Raw genomic sequence first — 23,686 nt, 5'->3', positions numbered from 1 at the left:
ACTTTATTGTAAATGGGATGGTTTGACTCTGTATTCACAAATGTCATGTTTGTTTGTTTGTTTTTTAAATCCTATTTAAATTAAATTCAGTCAATTTTGGGATAGCACAGTGAAACAGCACATGACTGTCACACCTGACATTGAAGTACAAAGCAGTAATTTATCAAGGCTTAAAAAAAACGCATACACGGACAGTAAAACAAATCTAAATAAAACTGTATAGCTAAAACTTGCCCTCTTCATTTGCATAACAAGGAAAAAATAAATAGCGTAAAGGAAAAGAGGAAACATGCATACACAATAAATACATGATAAATTTTTAATTTACATTTACATAAATAACGTAAAAAAAACTACGTGAGAATACCCCCCAAAAATCTGTCTCCATCTTTAAAGGAAATTACGTCATGAAGACCCGCCCCAATCTCCCGTCTCCTAGCAACAAAGGAAGCTTTGGCTCCGCCATAATCCTTTCCCTACTAAACCTGTCCTAAAAGAAGCGCTTTGCTGATTTCCACCCCTGACCGACCGAAGCAATGGAGGTGACAATGGACCCTCTGTTTCTGGCGTGGAGTTACTTCAGGAGGCGGAAGCTGCAACAGTGTTCGGAAGTTTGTTCCAAAATATTACAAGACAGCCCGTATGACCAGGTAATGTGTTGCAGTTAGCGGGCTAGCACAATCTGTTAGCTTGATTCTGCTATTCTTTTGTAGCAAATGCGACTAATTAGTCCCAGTCGGTCGACATTGTGTGGAAAATTGCTCAACATCACACTTGTTCACGTTTCACCTTTTTTTTGCTCGCTCTTATTTTTTCTCTCCCCTCTTTATTCATGCTTGTCCTCAACACTCTGCTAACCTCTTTTTGCATGCTCTCTTAGGACTCATCTTTGTCTGTTTCTGAGGTAACAATAACAATAACTGTCTATCTTATCATCGTCATCACCAACATCCCCTTTCTATTGCAGCATCAGTCTAATCGGTGTTTGTTAAAGGAGCTATTAAGTGGTGTTCATGTTTGTTCCCCTTCTCTTAGGCTGCATGGAGCCTAAAAACACAGGCTCTTACAGAGATGGTGTACATTGATGAAATTGAGGTTGATCAAGAGGGGATTGCTGAGATGATGCTCGATGAAAATGCCATTGCTCAGGTTGCACGTGCGTATAAGTCTTTCAGTGCCTGTGTTGTTGACAATCAACTATTCTTCACTAACGTGGCTCTCCTCTAGGCCCTGGAACTTCCCTGAGACTGCCTGGGACAAGCCAGGGTGGCGGTCCCACACCTGCTGTCAGGTACAAACTAGGCAGCATAAATCAAATTCCTATAAATGAATTTCCTGGGCTTAAGGGTTTCCCACTAATTCTAGGCCTATGACTCAGTCCGGACGTCCCATTACGGGATTTGTGAGGCCCAACACGCAGTCGGGGCGTCCTGGCACGATGGAGCAAGCCATTAAGACAGCGCGCACTGCGAGTACGGCCCGGCCCGTCACCAGCGCCTCGGGTCGATTCATTCGTCTGGGAACAGTGGGTTAACGTGGCTGACTCGTGTGATATGTGAGAGGGTGGCAGGTTTTGAAATGGTAATATTTGCTTTTCCCTGTTTCCTTCAGGCTTCTATGTTAACCAATCCAGAGGGACCATTTATAAACCTGTCAAGGTTAAATATGTCAAAGTATTCCCAAAAGCCCAATCTGTCTAGGGTAAGACATGTATTTTGCACATTTGCCTGAAAGCCTTTTTTTGTGTGCATTGCTTGAGTAACATTAATTCCCCTTCTCAGACACTTTTTGAGTACATCTTTCATCATGAAAATGATGTAAAAAACGTAAGTGGGGAATTACTGCTCGTGAACTGGCAACAAAATTGTTGTGTTGTGATATTTCTCATGACATTTTTTTTTTTTCATTCTCAGGCGCTAGATTTGGCTGCTCAAGCAACTGAGCAGGCCCAGTTCAAAGACTGGTGGTGGAAAGTCCAGCTCGGAAAATGCTACTACAGGCAAGTGACCCCAAAACACGTACAAGGCATATGATGCAATCCTCTTATATAGAACACAATTTGTTCAGTCAGCCTCAGATGTATTTCAAATTTTGAAGCAGTTCTTCTCAAAGGAAATCTTCTTTTCCTTTTTGCTTTTCCCTTCAGAAATCATGTACTTAATAATCTGTTCCAGGGACAACATTTCGCCTTCATAAAACCCGTATTTAACTGTACTGGCAATGTTTTAATGCAGTCCTTCTCAAATAGGGGGGGCAGGCCCCAATGGGGCGCACATGTGACCTCAGGGAACATGTCATGTTATGATATTTGTAATTGCACATTCCACTACAGTAGGTGGCAGCGGCGCTCACATTGTCAGAGAGTGCAAAAGGAGTATTAGCTCCACTGCAGAAGTGTCGTAACAACAACTACATAGTCAAATGATTCTATTTATAGTAACACCGGAGATTTTGGGGGTCGGGTGGGCGGTGGCGCGAGACAAAAAAAAATTGAGAAGCACTGCTTTAATGACGGGATGGGTATTTTATATCTTTGTTGAGGCTGCAGCTTCTTTTGTATGTTTTGTACAATTCAAAATGTGGGACTTTAGAGGCGTATCTTCACCCATAATGTCCTTTAACTTCTGAATTGTACATCCTGGCCATTCTCGCCTTCTAAGTTTGATGTATCTCACCTTTGCAGGCTTGGTTTGTACCGAGAAGCTGAAAAGCAGTTCCGGTCAGCTCTCACCCACCAAGAGATGGTGGATACGTACCTCTATCTTGCTAAGGTAAATAAAAATGATGTGTAACCTTCAGCCAAGGGTAACTAATGAGTGCAAGTAGTAATATGAAGTATTTTTTTTTGTACTTAGCTTTATTTCATAATTTGTACTTACTTTTTTACTTGAGTAAAGGAGGTGAATCAGTGATTGTACTTTTACTAGAGTACAGTAAATGTTAAGTACAGACAGTAAGTTCTTCAGCCACCTCCGCTACTCAGATGTTCTGTTCCCCCCCATCAGCTGTATCAGCGCCTGGATCAACCAATCACAGCCCTCAACCTCTTCAAACATGGCTTGGACCACTTTCCTGGCGAGGTCACCCTCCTGACGGGAATCGCTCGCGTACACGAGGTACGTGTGTGTCGCCGTCAACCTCGGGGTCCACTTGTCTTCATGAGCCGCAATTGTCACAGGAGATGAACAACATGGCGTCGGCCACGGAGTACTACAAAGAAGTCCTAAAGCAGGACAACACACACGTGGAGGCCATCGCTTGTATAGGCAGCAATCACTTCTACTCAGATCAACCTGAGATTGCGCTGCGCTTCTACAGGTCGGACAAAACCTCTCAGCATCGCGTCGTGCGCATTTTACGACGACGATGATGATGATGATGATGATTGAGGTGACCCACTTCTTTGCTTGCTAGGCGGCTTCTCCAGATGGGGGTGTATAATTGCCAACTATACAACAACCTGGGCCTGTGCTGCTTTTATGCGCAGCAGTATGACATGACGCTGTCGTCTTTCGAGAGAGCGCTGGCCCTGGTGGCCAACGACGAAGAGCAAGCAGACGTGTGGTACAACATCGGACAAGTCGCTGTGGTGAGTAGACCACATTAAATGAATGTCTTATAACTTGAAACGTGGCAAAATCGTAAACACAAAGTGCTCGTGTGCACAGGGTATAGGAGACCTGACTTTGGCCTACCAGTGTTTCAAACTGACGATGGCTTTTAGTAATGATCATGCTGAAGCCTACAATAACCTTGCCGTGCTGGAGCTCCGCAAAGGTCACGTTGAACAGGTAACGCCTTCATATGGATCTCGGGTGATTTTTAGTCATTTGGGGCCCAAGGTAAACCCGGTCATGGGGCCCTCCCACATCTGTACATTGCAATGATTTTGAATATGAAAGGGAAAGTCAGCTCAAACGTTTTCTTTTCAATACTATGTTCTAAACGGCCCCACTAGTCTAAACACTGTATTCTGATTAGTACTGCGTTTGTGGAATATGAATTAAGCAGCAAATTCCACACTTTTGCGCAAGGATCAGCCTGCCCAGGTAACGACCAATCATGGCTCAGCTTGCGAACGTCACATGGCCAAACTCCGAAAACAAGTGAGCCGTGATTGGTCGTTACCTGAGGAACTTTGATGTCATTTTTAGTCGACAGCAAGTGGCAAAATGGCCGTCGCCTGAGATGGATAAAAACGGGTGGATTTTGCTGCTTAATTCATAGCCCGTAAACGCAATATTAATCAGAATACCTTGTTTAGTCTAGTGGGGCTGCATTATTGTAAAGACAATTTTTTAAATTGACTTTCACTCTATTTTTTATCATCTACTAAAATGTGTGAATTTGAGAAACGTTTTGAATTTCCTTACCTAAAGTAGTCTATTCTTATCTAAGAAATGAATCATCTCAACACTTTTCATGTAATTGAGAAGATTATTATTCGATATTCAATATCGTTTCAACATTTTAGTACTCACATCTTGTTGCTGCTGTCACTTACGCACATTTGGTGTCAATGTGAAAACGTCTAAGCTAGTTTGGACACAAACAGTAAATTGCTTTAAATCAAAGAAAACTTTATGAGTTGTTTGGACATTCTCTGAGCCCTGTGTTTGGCTAATGCTAAGTCTGCCCTGAACTGGACCCATTGACAATTTCCAAACCTTACTTTCTAAACATATTTTACAATGCAAAAATCTCCCAGCACACAACCAAAGAGAAATGTCCAAAAAGTGGATGCACAGGTGAATTGTGTACCTTCTGCCATCTATAAAAAATGTTTCTCTTTTAGCTCACATACTGTAGCTTCATAATGGAGATGTGAATACATGTTTATCAATTAAGATGTTAAAATGGATGTGACTTTATTTTTTTCAACCTTCCGCATTTAGTCTAAAGCGTTCCTGCAGACGGCGGCCACCTTATCACCTCACATGTATGAGCCTCACTACAATCTATCCATTCTCTGTGAAAAGGTAATTTATATCCACCTTTTAGTTCAATTGTCAAATTAAAGAATTTAGGAGCTAATCTTTTCTTTGCGTGTGCAGATTGGAGACCTTCAGAGCAGCTACATGGCGGCTCGAAAGTCTGAAGACGCTTTCCCCGAGCATGTCGACACCCAGCAAGTCCTGGTGCAACTTCGCCAGCATTTTGCAGCACTGTGAACTCTTGGCTTGGTTTTGACTACTCCACAGAAAGGGTGTTCAAAAACGCGCTTCCTATAATGTTTGGAAACAGAATTTCCTGTGTGTAATATGGCAGAAGATTCAATAACTGGCGGCTGTTCACGGACCGTGTTTGCTGCTGTAAATTCAAACTTTATGATGTTTAGAGACATTTGCAAGTGAGGCTCTAAATGCTGGTCTGTGTATAACCATGATGGCTTAAATTATATGCGTACGTATTTTTAAACCTGTAAAGCAAATGTGTATGTAGTAAAGAAATGTATTTTATTGATTGTTTATAAAGAGATGGCATTTTGTAGCTTGCACATAAATTGTAACAATTTTTGACTTTCTGTGTTCTTGACAAATTTGAATGTATCAAAAATACACTAACTGGCTGACATTTCACAAATCCATTTGAGGTTGTAAGTGCATGGGGCATCATTCCAGGCCTTGAAGGGATTGTTTCTGGGGTAGGTGGCTGCACAGTCCTCATCGCCCGCGTCATTGGGCTCGCCATCATTCCAGTAGCTGAAAAAAAATGACAGACCATATTGTTTAGCATTAAAGCCTATAATTTAATAGCTAGGCATTTTTCATTTTACACTTAAAGTTTATGTTTAGGGATGAATAACTTAACAGTAAGAAAATATTAATAAAACAATTTTAATTTGAGCACCTATTAAAGTCAATGGCTTTAAACTTAAGTCATTCACACATGCAATATTGTATTTTTAGTATGTACATTAATGTGAAATGGGCTGCGATTATACTGCGCTATATTTCACCTATGCTGTATTCAAATTACACTGTTGCCTTCACACAGTCACACAATTCAATTATATGCTCACTGCTACTTTTCACCCCAGATTAGAATGTGCCCTTTGCCCGGAGCCTTTTTCTTCTTCTTCATTCATCAATATTCAAAAAAGCAAAAGTATTACCCTTCATTCAGTCTCGTTCCGTCCAGCCACTTCCAAACTCCTTCGCTGTCCACATCTCGCAATCCGATCCAGAAGCCGCTCTGGGCTATGGATCTCCATGGGTCTTGATGAAGATGTATCAGCTGATTTATTCTCAGCTGACAAGCGATGGCATTTAAAAAATACACGTGACATTTCTGTTACTCCAACAAGTAACAAATGTTGCCTCGATGCACTGATTCGATCAAAGCTGCGGTAGATTTGTCTCACCTGCTTTTCTGAGCTGTCTACCACAGCCAGGTCGCTGCTGTGCTTTTTGCAAAACTCCCTTGCATCCTGCCACGATCTGCGAGAGTATGTTTCAGAGAAGCTAAAGAAGTAACATGCCGAGTTGATTAAAGTCCATCCTGGCAAACAGTGTCTGCAGCCCTCCTCTGTAGAAAGACACATTTGTGGTGATTAACTCATTCACTGCCATTGACGGCTATAGACGTACAAAATTCATTTGAACTATTTCTATTAGTTTAAATTTTTTTTCCACTTTTATTAACAAGAGTATGAAAACCTAAAAAAAAAAATATTGTACATTAAGAACATATTAAATTTGTGATTAATCTTGAGTTAACTAGTGAAGTCATGTAATTAATTACAATTTTACAAATAATAATCGCCTGATGCCCCTAATAAAAAAAAAAGAAGAAAAGATTATTAAAAATTAGGGGTGTCAGACGATTAAATGTTTTAATCGTAATTAATCGCATGACTTCAATAGTTAACTCACGATTAATAAAAAAATTGATATCTGTTCTAAATGTAAAAAATTTTTTTTTTTTTAGGTTTTCATACTCTTGTTAACAAAAGTGGGAAAAAAATGTGAAACTAATAGAAATAGTTCAAATTAATTTTTGACGTCTATAGCCGCCAATGGCAGTGAATGAGTTAACGACAAAGTTACATTTGGTGGCACAAAATTTTGCATAGGAAAAATAATTCCTTTCATTTCCAACTCCACTTGGTCAGGTGACCCCATGTTACCCCCAGTATGAAAACCTATAAAAAAAATATATTGTACATATAGAACAGAGATACAATTTTAGATCTTGAGTTTAAATAATTAAGTAATCAAACAAAAAATAAAATATTATTTAAAAATTAGGAACGTCACAAATTGTATATCTGTTCTAAACGTACAATAAAAAAAAATTCTAGGTTGTCATACTCTTGTTAACAAAAGTGGAAAAAAATGTAAAACTAATAGAAATAGTTCAAATGAATTTTTGACGTATATCACCATCAATGGCAGTGAATGAGTTAAGAAGATTTTAATGGACCACTATAGCAAGCCATGTAATGTGTTAAAAAAAAAAAATAACTTACTTATCATTGGGATGTGTGATTTTAAGACGCTAATGTCCGCTTGGATTTTGTCTGCCTGCTTTTTTAAGTCGCCGCTTCTTTTCGTCTGGTATTCCAGCTGCCACTTGATGACTTGATGCTGCCTGTTCTCTTGCGCCAAACGCATTTCGACCTCAGCTCGTCGTTTTGAGGCGTCATCGTAGGCTGTGTTCAGTGTGGCCACCTCACGGCTGATGCTCAACACTGCCTGAGACTCGTCTGTGAGATTGTTGTCTATCGCCAAGGAAAATGTGCAGTCAAACACAAAATACAATAATGCATCAGAAATAGTATAAGAATAATAATATCAATTCAGTATCTTACTGAAGAACTTATCAAGGCAACTTTTAATGACCTCTGCCAAGCAGAATTTTTATTCCCGTAATATTTTGGTGTCATATTTGATCTTTCTGTATCATTTTTTTCAAAATATATTGTATAGAATAAAATGGCAAAACAATGGCTGCATGCAACAGGGACAAATTCAGGTTTTAATGGAAGAAACTTGACAGCAATGCAGGAATACTCTGTAAACTAAATATTGCATTAAATGTTCTATTCTTCTAATTCTAATTTGTAGTTCCTGATTGTAAAGCGGCCACAATTGCAAGTAGGCCTACCTTGAAATAAGGCCTGGTATTGGTATTGACGTGGCAACTCAATGAATATGATTGAATAAATACATGAACAGCGTGCTAACAAACAACAACATACTGTTGTGTTCACTTTATTTGGAAATTAGGGGTGTCGCAGGAGATTAAATATTGTATTCATAATTAATGACATTATTTAAATAATTAACTCACGGTTAATCACAATTTTATACCTGTTCTAAATGTACAATAAAATATTTTAAGTTTCCATGATCTAGTTAACATAAAAGTGGAAAAATATATGGCTGCATCTTTTAGTCATTGATAAAGTAATTTCATCATTCATAAAATTGAGTTAAAATGAAAAAGATTTACTGTAAAAAACAAATGTGATATTGATTTGCATTGGTCATTTTTTTGCCACTAGATAGCATAATTGCATTGTTGATGTTGGGGCTTTTTTTCTAATTAAGAGCTAATGTATTTTACTTCTTTCTGTCCCCTTTAATTTCTTTTACTTTACTTTGAATTTAAATGTTGCTTTATATTGTCTTTTTTTTTTTGTTACAAATGAATGAAATCAATTGAATTGAATTTTTAAACATGAAGTAACTGGCAAAATTCTGCACATTTTAAAAATTGTCAAATGCAAATTGACTGCAGTCTACACAAATATATGCATTATTATTACTATTATTATCTCCACAAATATATGCATTATTATTACACTTCTTACTACTTCGACGTGTCTGCTGCTTTGCAATTGGTCATAAATCGTGCGTTAAAAAAAATTGTGGTGTTAAAGGAACTTTAAATTAACTCAAAACTAATGCACTCATTTTGATACCCCTATTGGAAATACAACTGTACTTTTCAAGTTCCTATATTGATCAACCAAAATAATTAATTTCAATTAAAATATTCTCTGTAAAATTACAAAAATGAAAGTATCATTTCATTCCAGTTAATTAAAAACAATAACACATGTTATTAAGACTTAAAGTGCTAAGGGGCCTATGCAGTCTGATAATGAAACCTTTATTACATTACATTTTACTGCTCTGTTTTTACTTTCCTCTCCCTTTATTGTGAACTTAACAGGTTCATCGGGACTCACAATAGACTCCCAGGCCAATATCCACTGCTAGCAGGACAGCGGCAAGCACAGCCAGCGTGATTTCAAGCAACCTGTGAGAGGTCCAGTTGGATGCGGGTCTCACCATTGACAAGGACACTCCACGGAGAAGCAAAGAAAGCGTTCAAGAAATAAAATCACTCACACAGAAATGGACATTTATATATGTCGTGTATCCATTAGTATACCTCGAGGTTTCTCCTGGTTCGAGTGCAGTGATTGCTCGTCCGCACTCAGGTGCTCCTGGTGTATCAGTTTGTTATAGGTGCTCTCCTCCATGTTGACTGCTCTCATGAGAGCCACAGGAAGGGAGTATTTGGGAGGACATTGCCCCGTGTGTGCAACATTACAAACAGAAAAAGGTTCGTTTGTTAAATATTGACATGGGACACAGAGAAAGGGACTTCTAACTGGATCCGAAATCTTGCGGTTACAGCTACACAATTGATGTTGATGGTTAGTAATTGAATGAAATCGCAAAAATCCTGCAATATAGTTCAATCAAGAGGTCCCAGGTTCAAGACATTACTTGGACCCCTTTGTGTGAAGTTTGCAAGTCACCCACGACCTTTTGGAGGACAAGCACTAAGAGAAAATGGATGATTAACATTTGGGTCTTTTATTCACTTATGTTTATTGGGCATTTTGCATAAGCATGATTTGTAAGTAGGTTCAGTTCATTCTACTCGGAGGGCTTTGCCATCATCTCGCAAATCCAGTTGAAGAGGTGTTCCTGGCAGTTGCCATTGTACCATGTTTTTCTGCTGTCAGCAAAGTAATAAAAAGCTACGCAGTCCCCAGTCTGAAGTCCAATGGTGCTGGGCTGGTTATTCCTCCAGTACCTTGAAATCGGATCAATTAACATACGAAATTGCATTGTTGCATGGAATGAACACATTCTAAGTCAGCAAGGTTCTCACCCTGTTTCATTCAAAGTCCTGTTGTTTATCCATGTCCATGTTCCCCACGACTCAGTGCCTCGCAGACCCATCCAGAACCCGTTCTGCCACCACAAATGCGAACTGGAGCTCGCTTTTGGAAGGTTTTCACTTAGAAGTATCTGGAAAAAAAGAAAATTGGAGTTGAATTGAATTGTACAATTGCAGGGTGTTTGTAATGTAAAATAGGATGGTACTTGGTCAACCTTGTAATTTTTCATTATTATTATTAGTTGGCTAAAGTGACTTATTAGAAGACTTAAAATGATCTACGATTCTCTTTCTTATTTACTCTGTTAATGTCAGAGCTGTAGAGCTGTTTGTAATAGTTTGGCTCTTTCATTTACTCCACTGGTCTAAACATGGTATTCTGATTAATATTTTGTTTATTTTAAATGAATTAAGCAACCAAATCCACAATCTCGGGGTGGCCATTTTGCCTCTTGCTGTCGACTGGAAATGACATCACAGTTGCTCAGGGCTCAAACAATGACCAATCACAGCTCACGCGTTTGATCGTGACGTTCGCAAGCTGAGCCGTGATTGGTCGTTACCTAAGCCCTGAGCAGTGTTGGGCAGTAACTAGTTACTAGTAACGCGTAACTGTAACTTAGTTACTTTTTACAATAACTAATACTCTAACGCATTACTTTTTTAAACACAAAAACTCAGTTACAGTTACAATATGGTGCATTAGTCAGTTACTTCATAAATTATTTAATTTAATTGTTTAATTGTGCGACACTCATGAGGATAAGCGGTTCAGAATCAAATAATGAATGGATGGCTGCTGTGTACTGTACTACTTCCTGTTTACAATGGCTTGCCGCTGCCGTGCTAACAAAGAAGACACATTGTGGGCGGGTATCGGATTCGGCAGTCATGGAGAGTCAAGGCGAGCGCAAGACGAGTTTTTCGACGTGGAAATACGCTCATTACTGTAGTTGAGCATAAAGGAACAGTGTATGTTTTTTTTTTTTAAGTAACTAAAGAGTTACTTTTAACTCATTCACTGCCATTGACGGCTATAAACGTCAAAAATTCATTTGAACTATTTCTATTAGTTTAACTCATTTTTTTTTTTACCACTTTTGTTAACAAGAGTATGAAAACCTAGTATTTTTTTGTACATTTCGAACAGATATGAAATTCGGAATCAATCGCGAGTTAACTATTGAAGTCATGCGATTAATTACAATTAAAACTTTAATCGCCTGATGCCCCAAATTTTTTATATTTTCTTTATTTTTTTAATTCATTCACTGCCGTTGACGGCTATAAAAATTAATTTGAACTATTTCTATTAGTTAATTTTTTTTTCCACTTTTGTTTACAAGAGTATAAAAATTAATCACTTTACATTACTTTTTGTTTAAGTAATCATCTGAGTAATTGAGTTACTTTTAAAATGAAGCAACTAGTAACTGTAACTAGTTACTGGTTACACTGGCCCTGAGCAATTTTGAGGTCATTTTCAGTCAACAGAAAGTAGCAAAATGGCCACCCCTGAGATAGATAAACATGTGGATTTGGCTGAATTCTGTGTTTAGACTAGCAGGGGGGGTACATACATTTATTGTAGAGACATTTTTGGGGTTGAGTTTAAAACTGATCTCTAAAATAGCTCTAAAAATAAAAAGAAAGCTTACCATTGAGGGGACATTCTGATTTTCTATAGGAAGGCTGACGAAGTCATTATTTGAACATTTGAACACTGGCAGAGATTATATGGGGGGATAAAGTGTTGCATACTGCATGTTGTGAGAAATCCGGTGACCCCTGGTGTAAACTGAATGAAATCCTTGTCCTAAATAAACAGGCATAGAAAAAAACATAGATTGTAATGTTAATCGTGATCCTTTTTTTCTTCTGACCTGTTCCTGCAAGTTCTCGATTACTAGAAGGTCTCCGCCTCGACCAAGGCAGTCTGCTCTGCTGTCTGGCCAGTTCTTTTTGGCGTTGGGCTCAGGGAGGGAAAAATAATAGCAGGCTGATTGAAGAAGAGTCCATCCTGACGGACATCTATCACAGTTTTGCTCTGTTGCAACAACAGATAAGTCCCAGGTTGACCATGAATTAATACAAAGATTCCAAGATTTACTCGACCACGATCTTAGATTTACCAATAATATCTTTTGTAGCCATTAGCGTTTTCTTTTCCGTTTGAAGTATTTCAACCTGGCTCTGAAGAGTGTCGCCCAGTCTCATATGCTGTTTTAGTTGCAGCTTCATTTGAACGTGGCTCGTCTGCTCCTTGACTAATGCTGCCTCCGCTTCCTTCTGTGCTTTGAGGATGTCACTGTGGTTGCGGAGATAATTACGCTCGATGATGAGGGACGAGAGAGCCGAATGAGGAGTCAGAAGGTGATCTTCGTTGGCATTGGCACCTGAGACTCAAAAAAATCAGATAGGATCAAAATAGGCTAATTTAGACTGATTGCTTATTCTTTTGGCTTTTAAAGAGGTTTTTTATTTAGGTTATCATCTGTTTGTTATTGTCACGCACTCTTTTGCCTCATCTCTATCTGACAAACTGATTCTACCTGCTGCATCAAGTGCTATTTTACTCACAGCAAATGGCGAGGACAACAGAAACTATGAAAAGAACAGCATTGAGCAGGCCCAGAAGCGGAAGAGTCACCCTGTGGTGCGGAATCCAAGATCCAGCTCCTGAAATAAACACACACAACTTCATATGAAAATTGCAAAAATAACCAAGAACATCTTGAGAGCTTCTTAAACAATCATCGCATGTTGAGTCACCAAACACTGTTAGACAAAGTGGACTTCAATGTAGGCATTAAGTGCAGCACATCAAAATGTCAAAGTCATCTATACTGTACCTTGTTGAAATTTCTGAGAGCGTGAAAGCCCATATGTGTGAAACTCTTCCAAATTTTTATGATCCACCGGAGTTTCCGCACTTTGGTCTAGCTGTGATTGAATGCTCTCCATTGTACTTCAGTGAAAGTGGTGCATATTGATCTGGTCAACTAGTGATAAGGTTTGTGAGTGTATGCGTATGTGTGTGTGTTAAAGGAACAGTAGGAAGAAGTTTTTGCTCCTGTGTTATAAAAACATAATTTACACCTAATCATGGTGGGAAAAATTGTATAAACAGGTTTCTATAACACACTTAGAGTGGCCCTCGATTAATTTTTGAAAATAAATGTTGTTTGCAGTGGAGCAGTTTTGAGTTGTAATAACTGTACTCGCCACTAGATGGCAGATATCACTCAAGAGGACCTCCAAATTCAAGACTGTCGTTCTTCATCAGAGAAGAAGAGAGGCCAGGACTAAATCAGGTCAACAAAATTGTCTTTCAGGTAAAAATAGGAATCAGATTACATGCTCATAGAAATTAAGCACAAACCTGCCTACCGATAGTTTAGTGGAGAGTTATCAACCATGAACATTTTCAACCAATAGCCACTACAACAGCAATGTCAAAAGTACACAAACAACATGTTTTTATTTTTTTCACAAGAACCGTTGACAGCTCATTTGAAGTGCATGAGGTGGGGTATTAGTACAGGTGTGTCCTCCAAAAGCATGAATATATTAAACACTTAATAGTGTTACAAATGCTCATGAGTAATACTCATTCAATATGGAAAATGAATGGATGAAATTCATTGCAACTCAATACATCACTTATTAGTACAGTATGCACAACATTTCAGAACATTTCTTTGTACTAATTTTGGTCAACATTTTTGTAAAATTTGCATATTCAAAATGTAGATTTTAGCCGTTCACGGTAAAGTCAAAGGTAGGTGGGACTATTTGTCTGCCCGCGGGAATATTTCAGTCTATACTCTTATTTATTTATTTAATTATATTTACTGATGCTTAATAAATGAATTGAATCAGTACTACATTTGCCAGAGTATTTATTTCACAGAATACTTCTACTCAAGTACAGAGGCTGAGTAAAGTAATGTACTTTGTCACTTCTCATACCCTCAAATGTAACTTCCGGTTTTGCGAGTTAAGTTGTGGAGTCGCCTCTAGACGAGTGTGAGGCACTCGTCAAACCGCTTGAGCCAAGTGTGAGCTTCAGGCACATTGCTCTTCTTTCAGTGTAGAGTAAAAAGACATTGCCACGATTTAAATGTGGTGGCGCTGTCAGTCACGAACCAAGTTATACAAACAGAACTACCACCTTTACAGGAAATACGTTCCTCTTACTTTCATCGTAAAATATATCACATAAAAGTTGAACGCGAAGCTTTTATTTTGAAAGTTAAAATGAAGTAGGTCGAACTTACTGTTTAATATGTGATGCTTGACGCTTGTGCAACTTCAACGTATTTTTTTTCCTTCTCGGTTGTTTTCCCCACCAGTATTGTGCATTTTACAAGTATATTAGCTTCCCGATTATACTCGCTTGCACTTAAAGATTTCTTTTAACTGTTAGGCCGCATGTGTGACTGGTGACGCTTTGCGGAAAGGAGTCTTCCGAAAGAGTTTTCGAGTCAGGCCTGTTTGTGTTCTCACCCATCAGCGCAGCTGGTGGCTAACACAGAAATGTCACTGGCTGAGTATGAGAGACATTTCGACTCGCTCAGTTCCGATTTGGCCGGCGGGTCTGGGCTGAGCGAGCGGTCAGCGTCGGCCACGTTTAATGGCGAAGAGGAGAAGTTGCATTACATTCCCATCCGGATCCTCGGGAGGGGGGCGTTCGGTGAAGCGACGCTGTACAGAAGAACCGAGGTGAGCTCATCCCCTCCGCTCCACTTCACTTCAATCTTCTTTCAGAAGAAATGTTAGCTGGACAGAGGGATGGCACCTAGTCACCACGTTGCTAGGCAACAATAATCACGTTTTTGTTTTCTAAGACCCTATGGTATATCCTTCTGATTAGCAGGAAAAAAACAATAAACATTTTCATGTGTCTGTACTTTATATGTACTTTATAAAGGCAACTTTAGTTTCTACTCCACTATATTTTCTAAATAAAATGTATACGTTTACACTTTACCAAACCATCCTTGTGACTTGGTTAGTCTCGGGTCAGACCAATTAATCAGCCGATATTTGCTGTTTTAAAATCTGCAAAAATCTGCCGATATATTTTTGGTGCTATTTATTTATTTATTTATTTATTTATGACACATTAACACATTACAAGTTAAGGCAAATATAATGATATTGAACCCCCCAACAAGTTGGCAATCCATCTAGTTGTCGTATACTGCCCCCTTGGTGGCTAAAGTGGGAACACCAGACAGAGTAGCACAATAGCTTCTTCTATTTAATAACTGTCTTTTTTTTTTTAAATATAAAGTGCAGTATTAGGGAGTTCATTTTTCCTCATTGAAATACACATTACAACAATTTTTGTTGTTTTTCTGGGGAATGCTGCAAAAGATTAATGTCATTTCTATCCATCCAATGGGAAAAGATGATTTGAGATAATGTGTCTTGTGTTACAAGCATGGTCACAGAATGAATTAAGATTGTTTCGCAAGACACCACTGTACTTTACAAGACTGCCATTATGTACACTATGGTTGAATAATTAATCAAATTCTAATTAACATTAGTATAATATAACGTAAATACTAGTTTTCAAAACCACAAAGGCTGCAATTTGGGTGGGAAATGCTTCATTTTGGTCAGTTAGTAGGCTTTTTTATTATTATTTGTATCCATCTAGAAAAATTCAGTGCTTAAGAAGTGCAGTCTGCATGTTGTTTACATGCCATTGTTTCATGAAACATGAAAAGTTGAAGTATTATAGCCACAGATATTTTTGCATTCACATTGTAATCTGATTTATGAATTACTGCATCAATCGATGCATCAAAGGGAAAGTGATAATTATCATGCTCAGTGTGACCTTTTTACGGCTAAATAAAGCAAGCAAAGAACTGCACATTAATAAAGTGACTCATGATGAAAATAATTTCTCATGGCGAAAAGCTTTATTTGCTGCTAACTCCCTCTTTGTTCCCCAGGACAACTCCCTAGTTGTATGGAAGGAAGTGGACCTGAACTCGCTCTCTGACCGCGAGCGCAGAGATGTCATGAACGAAATAAGCATACTGTCCATCCTGGAGCACAACAACATCATCGCCTACTTTAATCACTTCACGGATAAAAACACTCTGCTCATTGAACTGGAATACTGCAATGGTAAGAGATGCCAGTCTGCTGATTGATTGACACCGAGTCTGACTGGAGGCTGAATAACATTGTCGCCACAGGTGGGAATCTTTACGACAAAATCGTCCAACAGAAGGGAAAACTTTTTAATGAGGAGGTAAGAAGCAGCTCAAATGCAAATAATCCCCGCACACGCGCACATTCTATCTCTAGCCATATATTTTCTGCAGGTGGTTATTTGGTACCTGTACCAGATTGCTTCAGCCGTGGCCCATATTCACAAGGCTGGCGTTTTACACAGGTGAGATGCTCATATGACAATGGCTTCGTCTGTCTTGAGTTGTTTCAGGTCCATCATCACACTTGTTTCCCCCGCAGGGATATCAAAACTCTCAACATTTTCCTGACCAAGACTGACCTCATCAAGCTTGGTGATTACGGGCTTGCAAAGAAACTCGGCTCAGAGTTCTCGATGGCAGAAACGGTACGAGTACTTGCTTATCGTGGTTTAGCAGGAAAAAGGGTACTATTGTGAGGTATAGTACCAGGTGAGTCAGGGTTTTGTCAGGGTGACATAATGGCGAACCCTCTTTTATTACATTCTCATTAAGTATGTTACATTGTGTTTTTACCCAATATAGTGTCTATATTAAATACTAAAAAAATGCCAACAGTGACTTTGGTGCCTTGCATATCTTTTGTGTAATTCTAATATTCTTTATGTCCAGTGCGTGGGAACTCCATATTATATGTCGCCTGAATTGTGCCAGGGAGCGAAGTACAACTTCAAATCTGACATCTGGGCCATGGGTTGCGTGCTTTTTGAAGCCTTAACCCTTACAAGGACATTTGATGCCACGGTAGGACTCATTTGAATTTCTTTCAATGCTTTACCAATATCAGTGTATTCTTTGTTGACCAGATGTGGTTTGTGTCCACGCAGAATGCTCTGAACTTGTGTGTAAAAATAGTCCAGGGAAACTGGACTATGGATGTGAACCGCGATGTTTATGGAGCTGGATTGATCAAGCTGGTCTATGAGTGTCTCGATCAAGTGAGTGTTTTCCTTAAAAAAAGAGGGGGGGGAGTGGCGTTATTGTAAATTAGCAGGGCAAAAAGTCTGCCTCACTTTATTGGTTGTTGTTATAAACTATTTAAATTTTCTTTGGCAGGATCCTGCAAAGAGACCAACAGCGGAGCAAATTTTAGACCAGCCAGTCCTCTCCTGTTGCCGACAGTAAGTTAAAGTCATATTTTATGTACAAAAAAAATAAATAAAATGCAGCAAATTCACAACAGACATCTGCCAACCTTCCTATTTGACAGTGAGCTTGCAGAGCGAGTTGCCCTGCTGAATTTAGCAATGAAGAAACCAAAGTAAGCTCATGTTGTCTCCTGTAATCATCTTACTATCATCCTACCCAAATAGCATCCTATGGATTGTTCTCCGTCTATAGGTTGAGTACAGCGACTGAGACTCCTGTTGCCGTGGTGACCACACGCTCAAGGGAGGTGTATTTCTGGGGCGGAGGCAAGTTCACGCCCCAGAAACTGGACACCTTTAAAGGGGGCAGCAGTGCCCAACACGTGTGTGCTGGAGAGAGTCACTTTGCAGTGGTGACGGTGGAAAAAGAACTCTACACTTGGGCAGTAAGTTTTAAGAATACACTGAACCTCCTTTGATGAGGAGATACGTTTCAGAGCGACCCACAATGGGTTAACATCTTCACTGAAGAGAGACTATATACAATATAGCTTAGGTGCGTAGATGATGAGAAACGTGCTCCTCAGAATGTTCAAGGCGGTGCCAAGATGGTTGGTCAACTGGGGCATGGAGATCAAGCTTCCTACCGGCAGCCCAAAAGGGTTGAGAAGCTCCAGGGCAAGGCCATCCGACAGGTGGCGTGCGGTACTGACTTCACCGTCTGCATCACTGGTGAGCCCACAACCTCCTGGTTCAGAAAAAAATAATGACAAATGAACATTCTCGCTTAAATCTAACCGGCTCTCTGCTGCAGATGAGGACCAAATGTACACGTTTGGGTCGGACTATTACGGCTGCATCGGTGTGGAGGGCGCCATGGGCATGCAGATCCTAGAGCCGGTGCTTCTGGAGTTTTTCGAGGAGCGGCCAGTCCGTCAGGTTTCTTGTGGAGACAACCATGTGGTGGTGCTCACTCACAGTGGAGACATCTTCTCCTGGGGTTGTGGAGAGTATGGTATGTGGGCTGGCCAAATGTGTTTTTGCGATGACACGGTTTCCACGGGTCATTACAAATGATTGAAAGTCATTAAATGGATTTTGGTAAACTTAAGGCTTTAAATGGCATTGAAAAGCATGAAGTAAGATATATCCAGAGCTAATAAAAATGTACATAAAATTGATGTAAAAACATTGTTGTCCATGCTTTATTTAACAGCATTGTGCAAATCATTCACTGTGGTAAAACACAATTTAGCAATAGTAGATGTAAAAAAAATTGTTTGTGAGGACTGGTAATTTACAATGAACAAAATGGCCACCAGTTGTTTAATGTTCCTAATACCACTTGCTCTGAATTTGACAAGAAAAATGTACTGATCCTGTCACCGACGTCCAACATGAAACACTAATGCCACCTAGTGGCAGAAAATTATCTCAACACAAATCGCAGTATGACTCAATTAACTAACAGATACAACCACACTTAACTAAGAGTATGAAAAAATTGAAAAATATATTTTATTGTACATTTTAGAACATGTGATTAATTTGCAATTAATCGCAAGTTCCCTATGGAAATGTAATCGACTGACAGCCCTAATATATAAACAGTACGTGCATGTCTGTAAATGTGTGTATGCAGTATGACTTGAGCATTAAATTAGTTTACAAATAGCATTAAATTAGTTTATACTTGCAAAAATCCTGTATTATTAATCCAACCAGTAGGAATACATCATTCTTGCTCATTACTGCCCTTTCTCTTCAATTTCTTCCATCCGCAGGGCGCCTCGGCTTGGAATGTGAGGATGATTTTTCCTCTCCGATGCAAGTAAGACTTGTTCCTGACATGAGTATATCCCTGACTGTATATTACAAACGTTTACATTTAATAATTTTTCCCACAGGTGGAGCTCCCCAAAGGTGCCACCATCTCCTCGGTGTCATGTAGCAGTAATGGAACCTTCTTCTTGACGGACACTGGCAAAGTCCTAGCATGCGGGAACAATGAATCCAACAAGCTAGGTCTGAATCAGGAATTCTCTGGTCTCAAAAACCACCCTGGAGAGGTACTGGCTTGCCAACTGGAAAAGAGAAGTCATCTCACCAATTATTATTATTATTTTTTAACCTGTGCAAAATAAATACAAATATTAAGATGAGGTCACAGGTGGTGCATTTGTATTTTTAATGTTTGACTGTCACATGTCAGGGTTACCAGGGCATCCCATACATCACAACGCTGACTTTGGCAAAGCAGCTGTCACGCTTCAAGATCCGGACTATAGCTCCAGGGAGGAACCATACAGCTGCCATTGACGGTACTGAAAAAAACAACAACACTCATTTGTCTCTAAAAACTGTTAGTCAGCTGTTGAATCAATTTCACAGAACGTGGTCGCCTCCTCACATTCGGGTGTAACAAGTACGGCCAACTCGGCATCAAAGACTTTAAGAAGCATCAAGGTGTGCAAGTCCTGGTCGGACCATTTGGGGGGAAAACTGTCACCAAAGTTTCATGTGGGGACGGCTTCACCATCGTTGCCACTGAGGGTGAGAGCACATATTGATACATACACACTCGCATTTCCATGTTATTGACATGAAGCGTGTCTTTTTTTTTGTTGCAGACAATCAGATCTTTGCATGGGGAAATGCAGGAAACGGGCGACTTGGAATGCCTGCTGACAAAGGATTTGGTTCCGAGGTTTGTCCTGCCATGCCAAGGCCCATTTTTGGATCACTCCACCATGTGCCCGACCTTTTTTGTCGTGGCTGGCATACCATTATCATCATGGGTTAGTCATTTCACTTCATTGTATTAACTCATTCGCTGCCATTGATGGCTATAAACGTCAAAAATTAATTTGAACTATTTCTATTAGTTTAAATTTTTTTCCACTTTTTGTTAACAAGAGTATGAAAACCTAGAAACACATTTTTTATTGTACATTTGGAACAGATATAAAATTTGTGATTAATCGTGAGTTAACTAGTGAAGTCATGCGATTAATTACGATGAAACATTTTAATCGCCCGACTCCCCGAAATTTTTATCTTTTTTTTTTTAATGAATTTATGGCAGTGAATGAGTTAATGTCATAACATAATGGCTTTAATAGCTGCCTGTCTGATAGTTCCTTGCCTCTTTTCAGAAAAAGTGCTCAACTCCAAGACCATTCGCTCAAACAGCAGTGGGTTGTCAATTGGTAGTGGTAAATATTATTTTTTTGTACTTTAAGTTCTCTCTTTAACTTTGTGAGGAAGCATATTTATATCCTGTTTGTGTGTCAATTATAGGGATCGGACAGGGTGGTTCCATAGCCACCGTGGATCTGGAAATGGAGCCGGGTTCAGAGACAGAGTGTCGAGACAGGGGCCTCGGAGGTACAGTGGAGGCTGATCTTGACGCTTGCAACTTGGAAACGCCAATGATGTCAATGGCAAATCAGACTGGAGACAGTTCATGTCCTTTCTGGCTGAAAAGGGTTCGTTTACAATCCGAAAAGGAGCTTCTACATTTTGTGCGACTCTTCCCTCTGGTTTCCCCCAAACTCACATTATTGTTCAAGCTTATCAGACAACGGAATATGAAGAATCACGTGCTGATTATGCCCCATAAAGGAACTTGAGGATGCTGAGTTTATCCCGATGCCTGAGGGGTCAGAGCTTCCTCCAGACCAGCTCCTGTCTTTCTCAGAGAGCACCACTCTACCGTATGATGAGCTGAAGGATCTAAAGGCTGTCGCAGCAGCTGTCAGCAGTGAGCACGACCTATCGGTAATGTCCATTTTCTTTATTCTTGATTTCTATGCGTTTTGCATGCACTCAGTGGGCATTATTGCTCTCTGTAACAATTTGGCCAAAAATATCTTTACAGGAGCCTTTTTATTTGACCGTTTATGACTGAAGTGTATCTTCTAATTAGTAGATTAACACTTTAGCTTTTTACTATGCAAATCTCTGGTCAATAGTTTTCAGACTGGATTCACGTTTGAATTTCCCACCTTCTTTCTGCGGTTGTGGCGTCATGTGCGCATTGTGTATGTGAAGAAGGGTGGGTGCAGTTTAATTTTTCGTCAACAGGTGGCAGTAGTGATTCCAAATTGAATTTTCTGCGTTCTGACTCAGCAAATCAAGTCGCTTTGCAAAGTTCCGTTGTGCATTTTGAGGCATCGTAATCTCAAGGTCCATTCCGTTGGTCGTCTTCACACAGACTACACGAATGAGCGATGACAAACTAAACGGCCTCGAGGACGCAGGCATCTGCGGCCAAGCGGACGCGGGCATCTGCGGCCAAGCGGACGCAATCACATGCTGCAGAGCAAGTAGCGAGGTGGCGCAGGTAATGCACCAGCCCACTCTAAAGTGTGTCAACAAGGTCACTTTGTTAACACAAGAAATTTATTTTGCAGCTGAGAGAGATGGTCACTCAGCAAGAGATGAGGATCCAAATGCTGGAGAAGCAGGTGAGACTGGCGTCCTGTCTCTGCCACAAAACACAAATTTGAAATGAAAGTCATCCGTAAAGCAGTGGAAGGAAATACCATGTTTTTTAAGATGGGATCCAGCGGCAGCAGATATAATGAAAAACGCAGAAGCCCCAGAATTGAACCCTGTGGAACGCCGTGCAACAGTGGGGCAGTGCGGGCAACCAAGGCTAATTCTGTCAGCCAAATAGGATCTAAACCACTTAAGAGCACTACCACTAATGCCCACCTGGTGCTGTAAACGAGCTAACAAAACGTGACACGCATTGTAATTGTTGGGGACTACACCAGAAGAAAGACTCCTGTTGATAATGTCATACTCACATAGTCAGTATATGGTACATACATCTGTGTGAACCGTCCCACCAGATACTGATTGGTTTTCCTTATTCCCACCACTGTTGTAGGTCAGCGACCAGCAAAAAGACAATGCGAGACTGTTGGCAGCATTCAACCGGCTGTCGTTGCTGGAAGCCAGGTGTGACAATAACGGCAATCACTGCGGCGGTCACGTACCTGAGGATAGGGGAGGAGGACGAGCATCTGGATTCACACAGCATGGAGGCAGACCGGCAGGGTCCAGCTTGTGAAGCTCAACCTGCCGATGCACTTCTCAATGGGAGATGTCACTAAACTCTGCATTTTAGGCTTGGTTAATGTGAGAATAGGAAGCCCAGACGGCTGCCTCGCACACCTTAACAAGCATCTCGTGTGGTTACATACAGTATTTAACAGAGCACCAACTTGCATCCTTATTTTTATTGCATCTGCGCAATTGTTCTCATGCAAATGTTGCTCACAGGCTTCCTACAGACTGAAATGTTGACTGGGTTCAACATGAGGTGTCGGACAATCTTAGTGTTATTCCATCCACAATGTGAATATGAAGTCCCGGTTTTCTGGTGATCATTGTTTACTTCGAGTCATGTCAACCTTGGGGCTTAAGTGGTTGCGCGGTGGGGGTTATCATTCGACAGGCTAAACAAAACCTTTTAAAAAGTTTTCAGTAGAAATGTGGGGCCTTGAACGAGATTGGTCGAGTTTGTTTGTTTACGATTAGGCAAAAAAAAAAAAAAAACGATTTCCACAAAACTTTGTGGAGGGGGAGTACGTGGGCAGAGAAAGAAAAATGACATGTTGGTGTAGAACCTGGAATAGGACCTTGGTGGAGTACTGCGCTCACTCTTGATTGCTTGTCAATAGTGAAAATGCCTCACTCCTAAACTGTTAATAGTGTTGTACCCTCCGAATGAAAGCTGAAAGTCAGCACTTTCAAAAATACCAAAGCTGTGTGTCATTCTCGGACTGTCATCTCTGTGTATGTGTGTGTGTGTGTATATATATCTATATCTATATCTTCAGAAATGTGGGATTTTTTAAACTTAATCTCTTATGCAAATATGTGCTTCCAAAATGTGCATGTATCCATCGGTGAAACTACTGACGAGGTAGCAGTAGACAGTTTTTCTCTTAATGCCCTTTTTTGTGTGGCTGTCTGTCAGTATAACACAAACACTTGAATTGTTTTTATTAAATTTGATTTTTTTTTCTTTGCCATCTGCATTGTTCATTTTTGCTTTGTTTGTTAAAGCAACCTTGTCTAAACAAACTCATGGGATATTGTCTATCTTTATTGCAACATTTGGTCAATAAACTGTCCAGTGTTATGCGTTTTCTTAGCATAATACAGTGTCTTAAGCTTTTGAAACCAAAACTAAACTAGCCT

General features: G+C 39.9%; 4 protein-coding genes across 9 annotated transcripts; 2 read left to right on the top strand and 2 right to left on the bottom strand.

Annotated features, from left to right (window-relative positions):
• The first annotated feature begins 443 nt into the window (after positions 1–443).
• ttc8 (tetratricopeptide repeat domain 8) lies at positions 444–5,574 on the top strand. Of its 4 annotated transcripts, XM_086095070.1 has the most exons (15): positions 444–650; positions 881–904; positions 1,036–1,156; positions 1,228–1,291; positions 1,366–1,525; positions 1,612–1,701; positions 1,782–1,826; positions 1,914–1,999; positions 2,684–2,771; positions 3,006–3,116; positions 3,179–3,318; positions 3,415–3,589; positions 3,669–3,791; positions 4,896–4,979; positions 5,055–5,574. In XM_086095070.1, the coding sequence occupies exons 1-15, from the start codon at positions 537–539 to the stop codon at positions 5,169–5,171; spliced, it is 1,542 nt and encodes a 513-aa protein (XP_085951196.1). In that variant the 5' UTR covers positions 444–536; the 3' UTR covers positions 5,172–5,574. The 4 variants fall into 4 exon arrangements, with proteins under 4 accessions (XP_085951196.1, XP_085951197.1, XP_085951193.1 ...); XM_086095071.1 differs by lacking the exon at positions 881–904; XM_086095067.1 differs by having other exon boundaries at positions 1,782–1,999.
• LOC147162935 (uncharacterized) lies at positions 5,436–9,560 on the bottom strand. Its single transcript, XM_086095074.1, has 6 exons — positions 9,406–9,560; positions 9,200–9,316; positions 7,472–7,723; positions 6,365–6,528; positions 6,116–6,252; positions 5,436–5,702 (listed from the first exon to the last, which is right to left on the bottom strand). The coding sequence occupies exons 1-6, from the start codon at positions 9,509–9,511 to the stop codon at positions 5,561–5,563; spliced, it is 918 nt and encodes a 305-aa protein (XP_085951200.1). The 5' UTR covers positions 9,512–9,560; the 3' UTR covers positions 5,436–5,560.
• A 272-nt stretch (positions 9,561–9,832) lies between these two features.
• LOC147162934 (C-type lectin domain family 4 member G-like) lies at positions 9,833–13,145 on the bottom strand. Of its 2 annotated transcripts, none has more exons than XM_086095073.1 (6): positions 12,999–13,145; positions 12,727–12,825; positions 12,279–12,548; positions 12,030–12,193; positions 10,138–10,277; positions 9,833–10,059 (listed from the first exon to the last, which is right to left on the bottom strand). In XM_086095073.1, the coding sequence occupies exons 1-6, from the start codon at positions 13,108–13,110 to the stop codon at positions 9,900–9,902; spliced, it is 945 nt and encodes a 314-aa protein (XP_085951199.1). In that variant the 5' UTR covers positions 13,111–13,145; the 3' UTR covers positions 9,833–9,899. The 2 variants fall into 2 exon arrangements, with proteins under 2 accessions (XP_085951199.1, XP_085951198.1); XM_086095072.1 differs by having other exon boundaries at positions 12,279–12,542; positions 12,999–13,134.
• Positions 13,146–14,433: 1,288 nt separating this feature from the next.
• Positions 14,434–23,627, top strand: nek9 (NIMA related kinase 9). 2 transcript variants are annotated; one of them, XM_086095416.1, is made up of 23 exons: positions 14,434–14,871; positions 16,119–16,296; positions 16,368–16,423; positions 16,497–16,567; positions 16,645–16,750; positions 16,995–17,126; positions 17,210–17,320; positions 17,439–17,503; positions 17,593–17,643; positions 17,724–17,916; positions 18,058–18,202; positions 18,285–18,485; positions 19,255–19,301; positions 19,378–19,539; positions 19,683–19,791; positions 19,862–20,023; positions 20,101–20,268; positions 20,626–20,679; positions 20,771–20,958; positions 21,095–21,250; positions 21,687–21,815; positions 21,886–21,939; positions 22,368–23,627. In XM_086095416.1, the coding sequence occupies exons 1-23, from the start codon at positions 14,686–14,688 to the stop codon at positions 22,548–22,550; spliced, it is 2,907 nt and encodes a 968-aa protein (XP_085951542.1). In that variant the 5' UTR covers positions 14,434–14,685; the 3' UTR covers positions 22,551–23,627. The 2 variants fall into 2 exon arrangements, with proteins under 2 accessions (XP_085951542.1, XP_085951541.1); XM_086095415.1 differs by having other exon boundaries at positions 20,626–20,685.
• Positions 23,628–23,686: the final 59 nt, after the last annotated feature.

This window comes from Leptonotus elevatus, chromosome 14 (assembly GCF_054856555.1).
Source record: "Leptonotus elevatus isolate MCC_2025b chromosome 14, RoL_Lele_1.0, whole genome shotgun sequence".
In the NCBI taxonomy this organism is placed as follows: domain Eukaryota; kingdom Metazoa; phylum Chordata; class Actinopteri; order Syngnathiformes; family Syngnathidae; genus Leptonotus; species Leptonotus elevatus.
The sequence above is the reverse complement of the archived record's forward strand: the minus strand, read 5'-3'. Positions and strand labels throughout refer to the sequence as shown.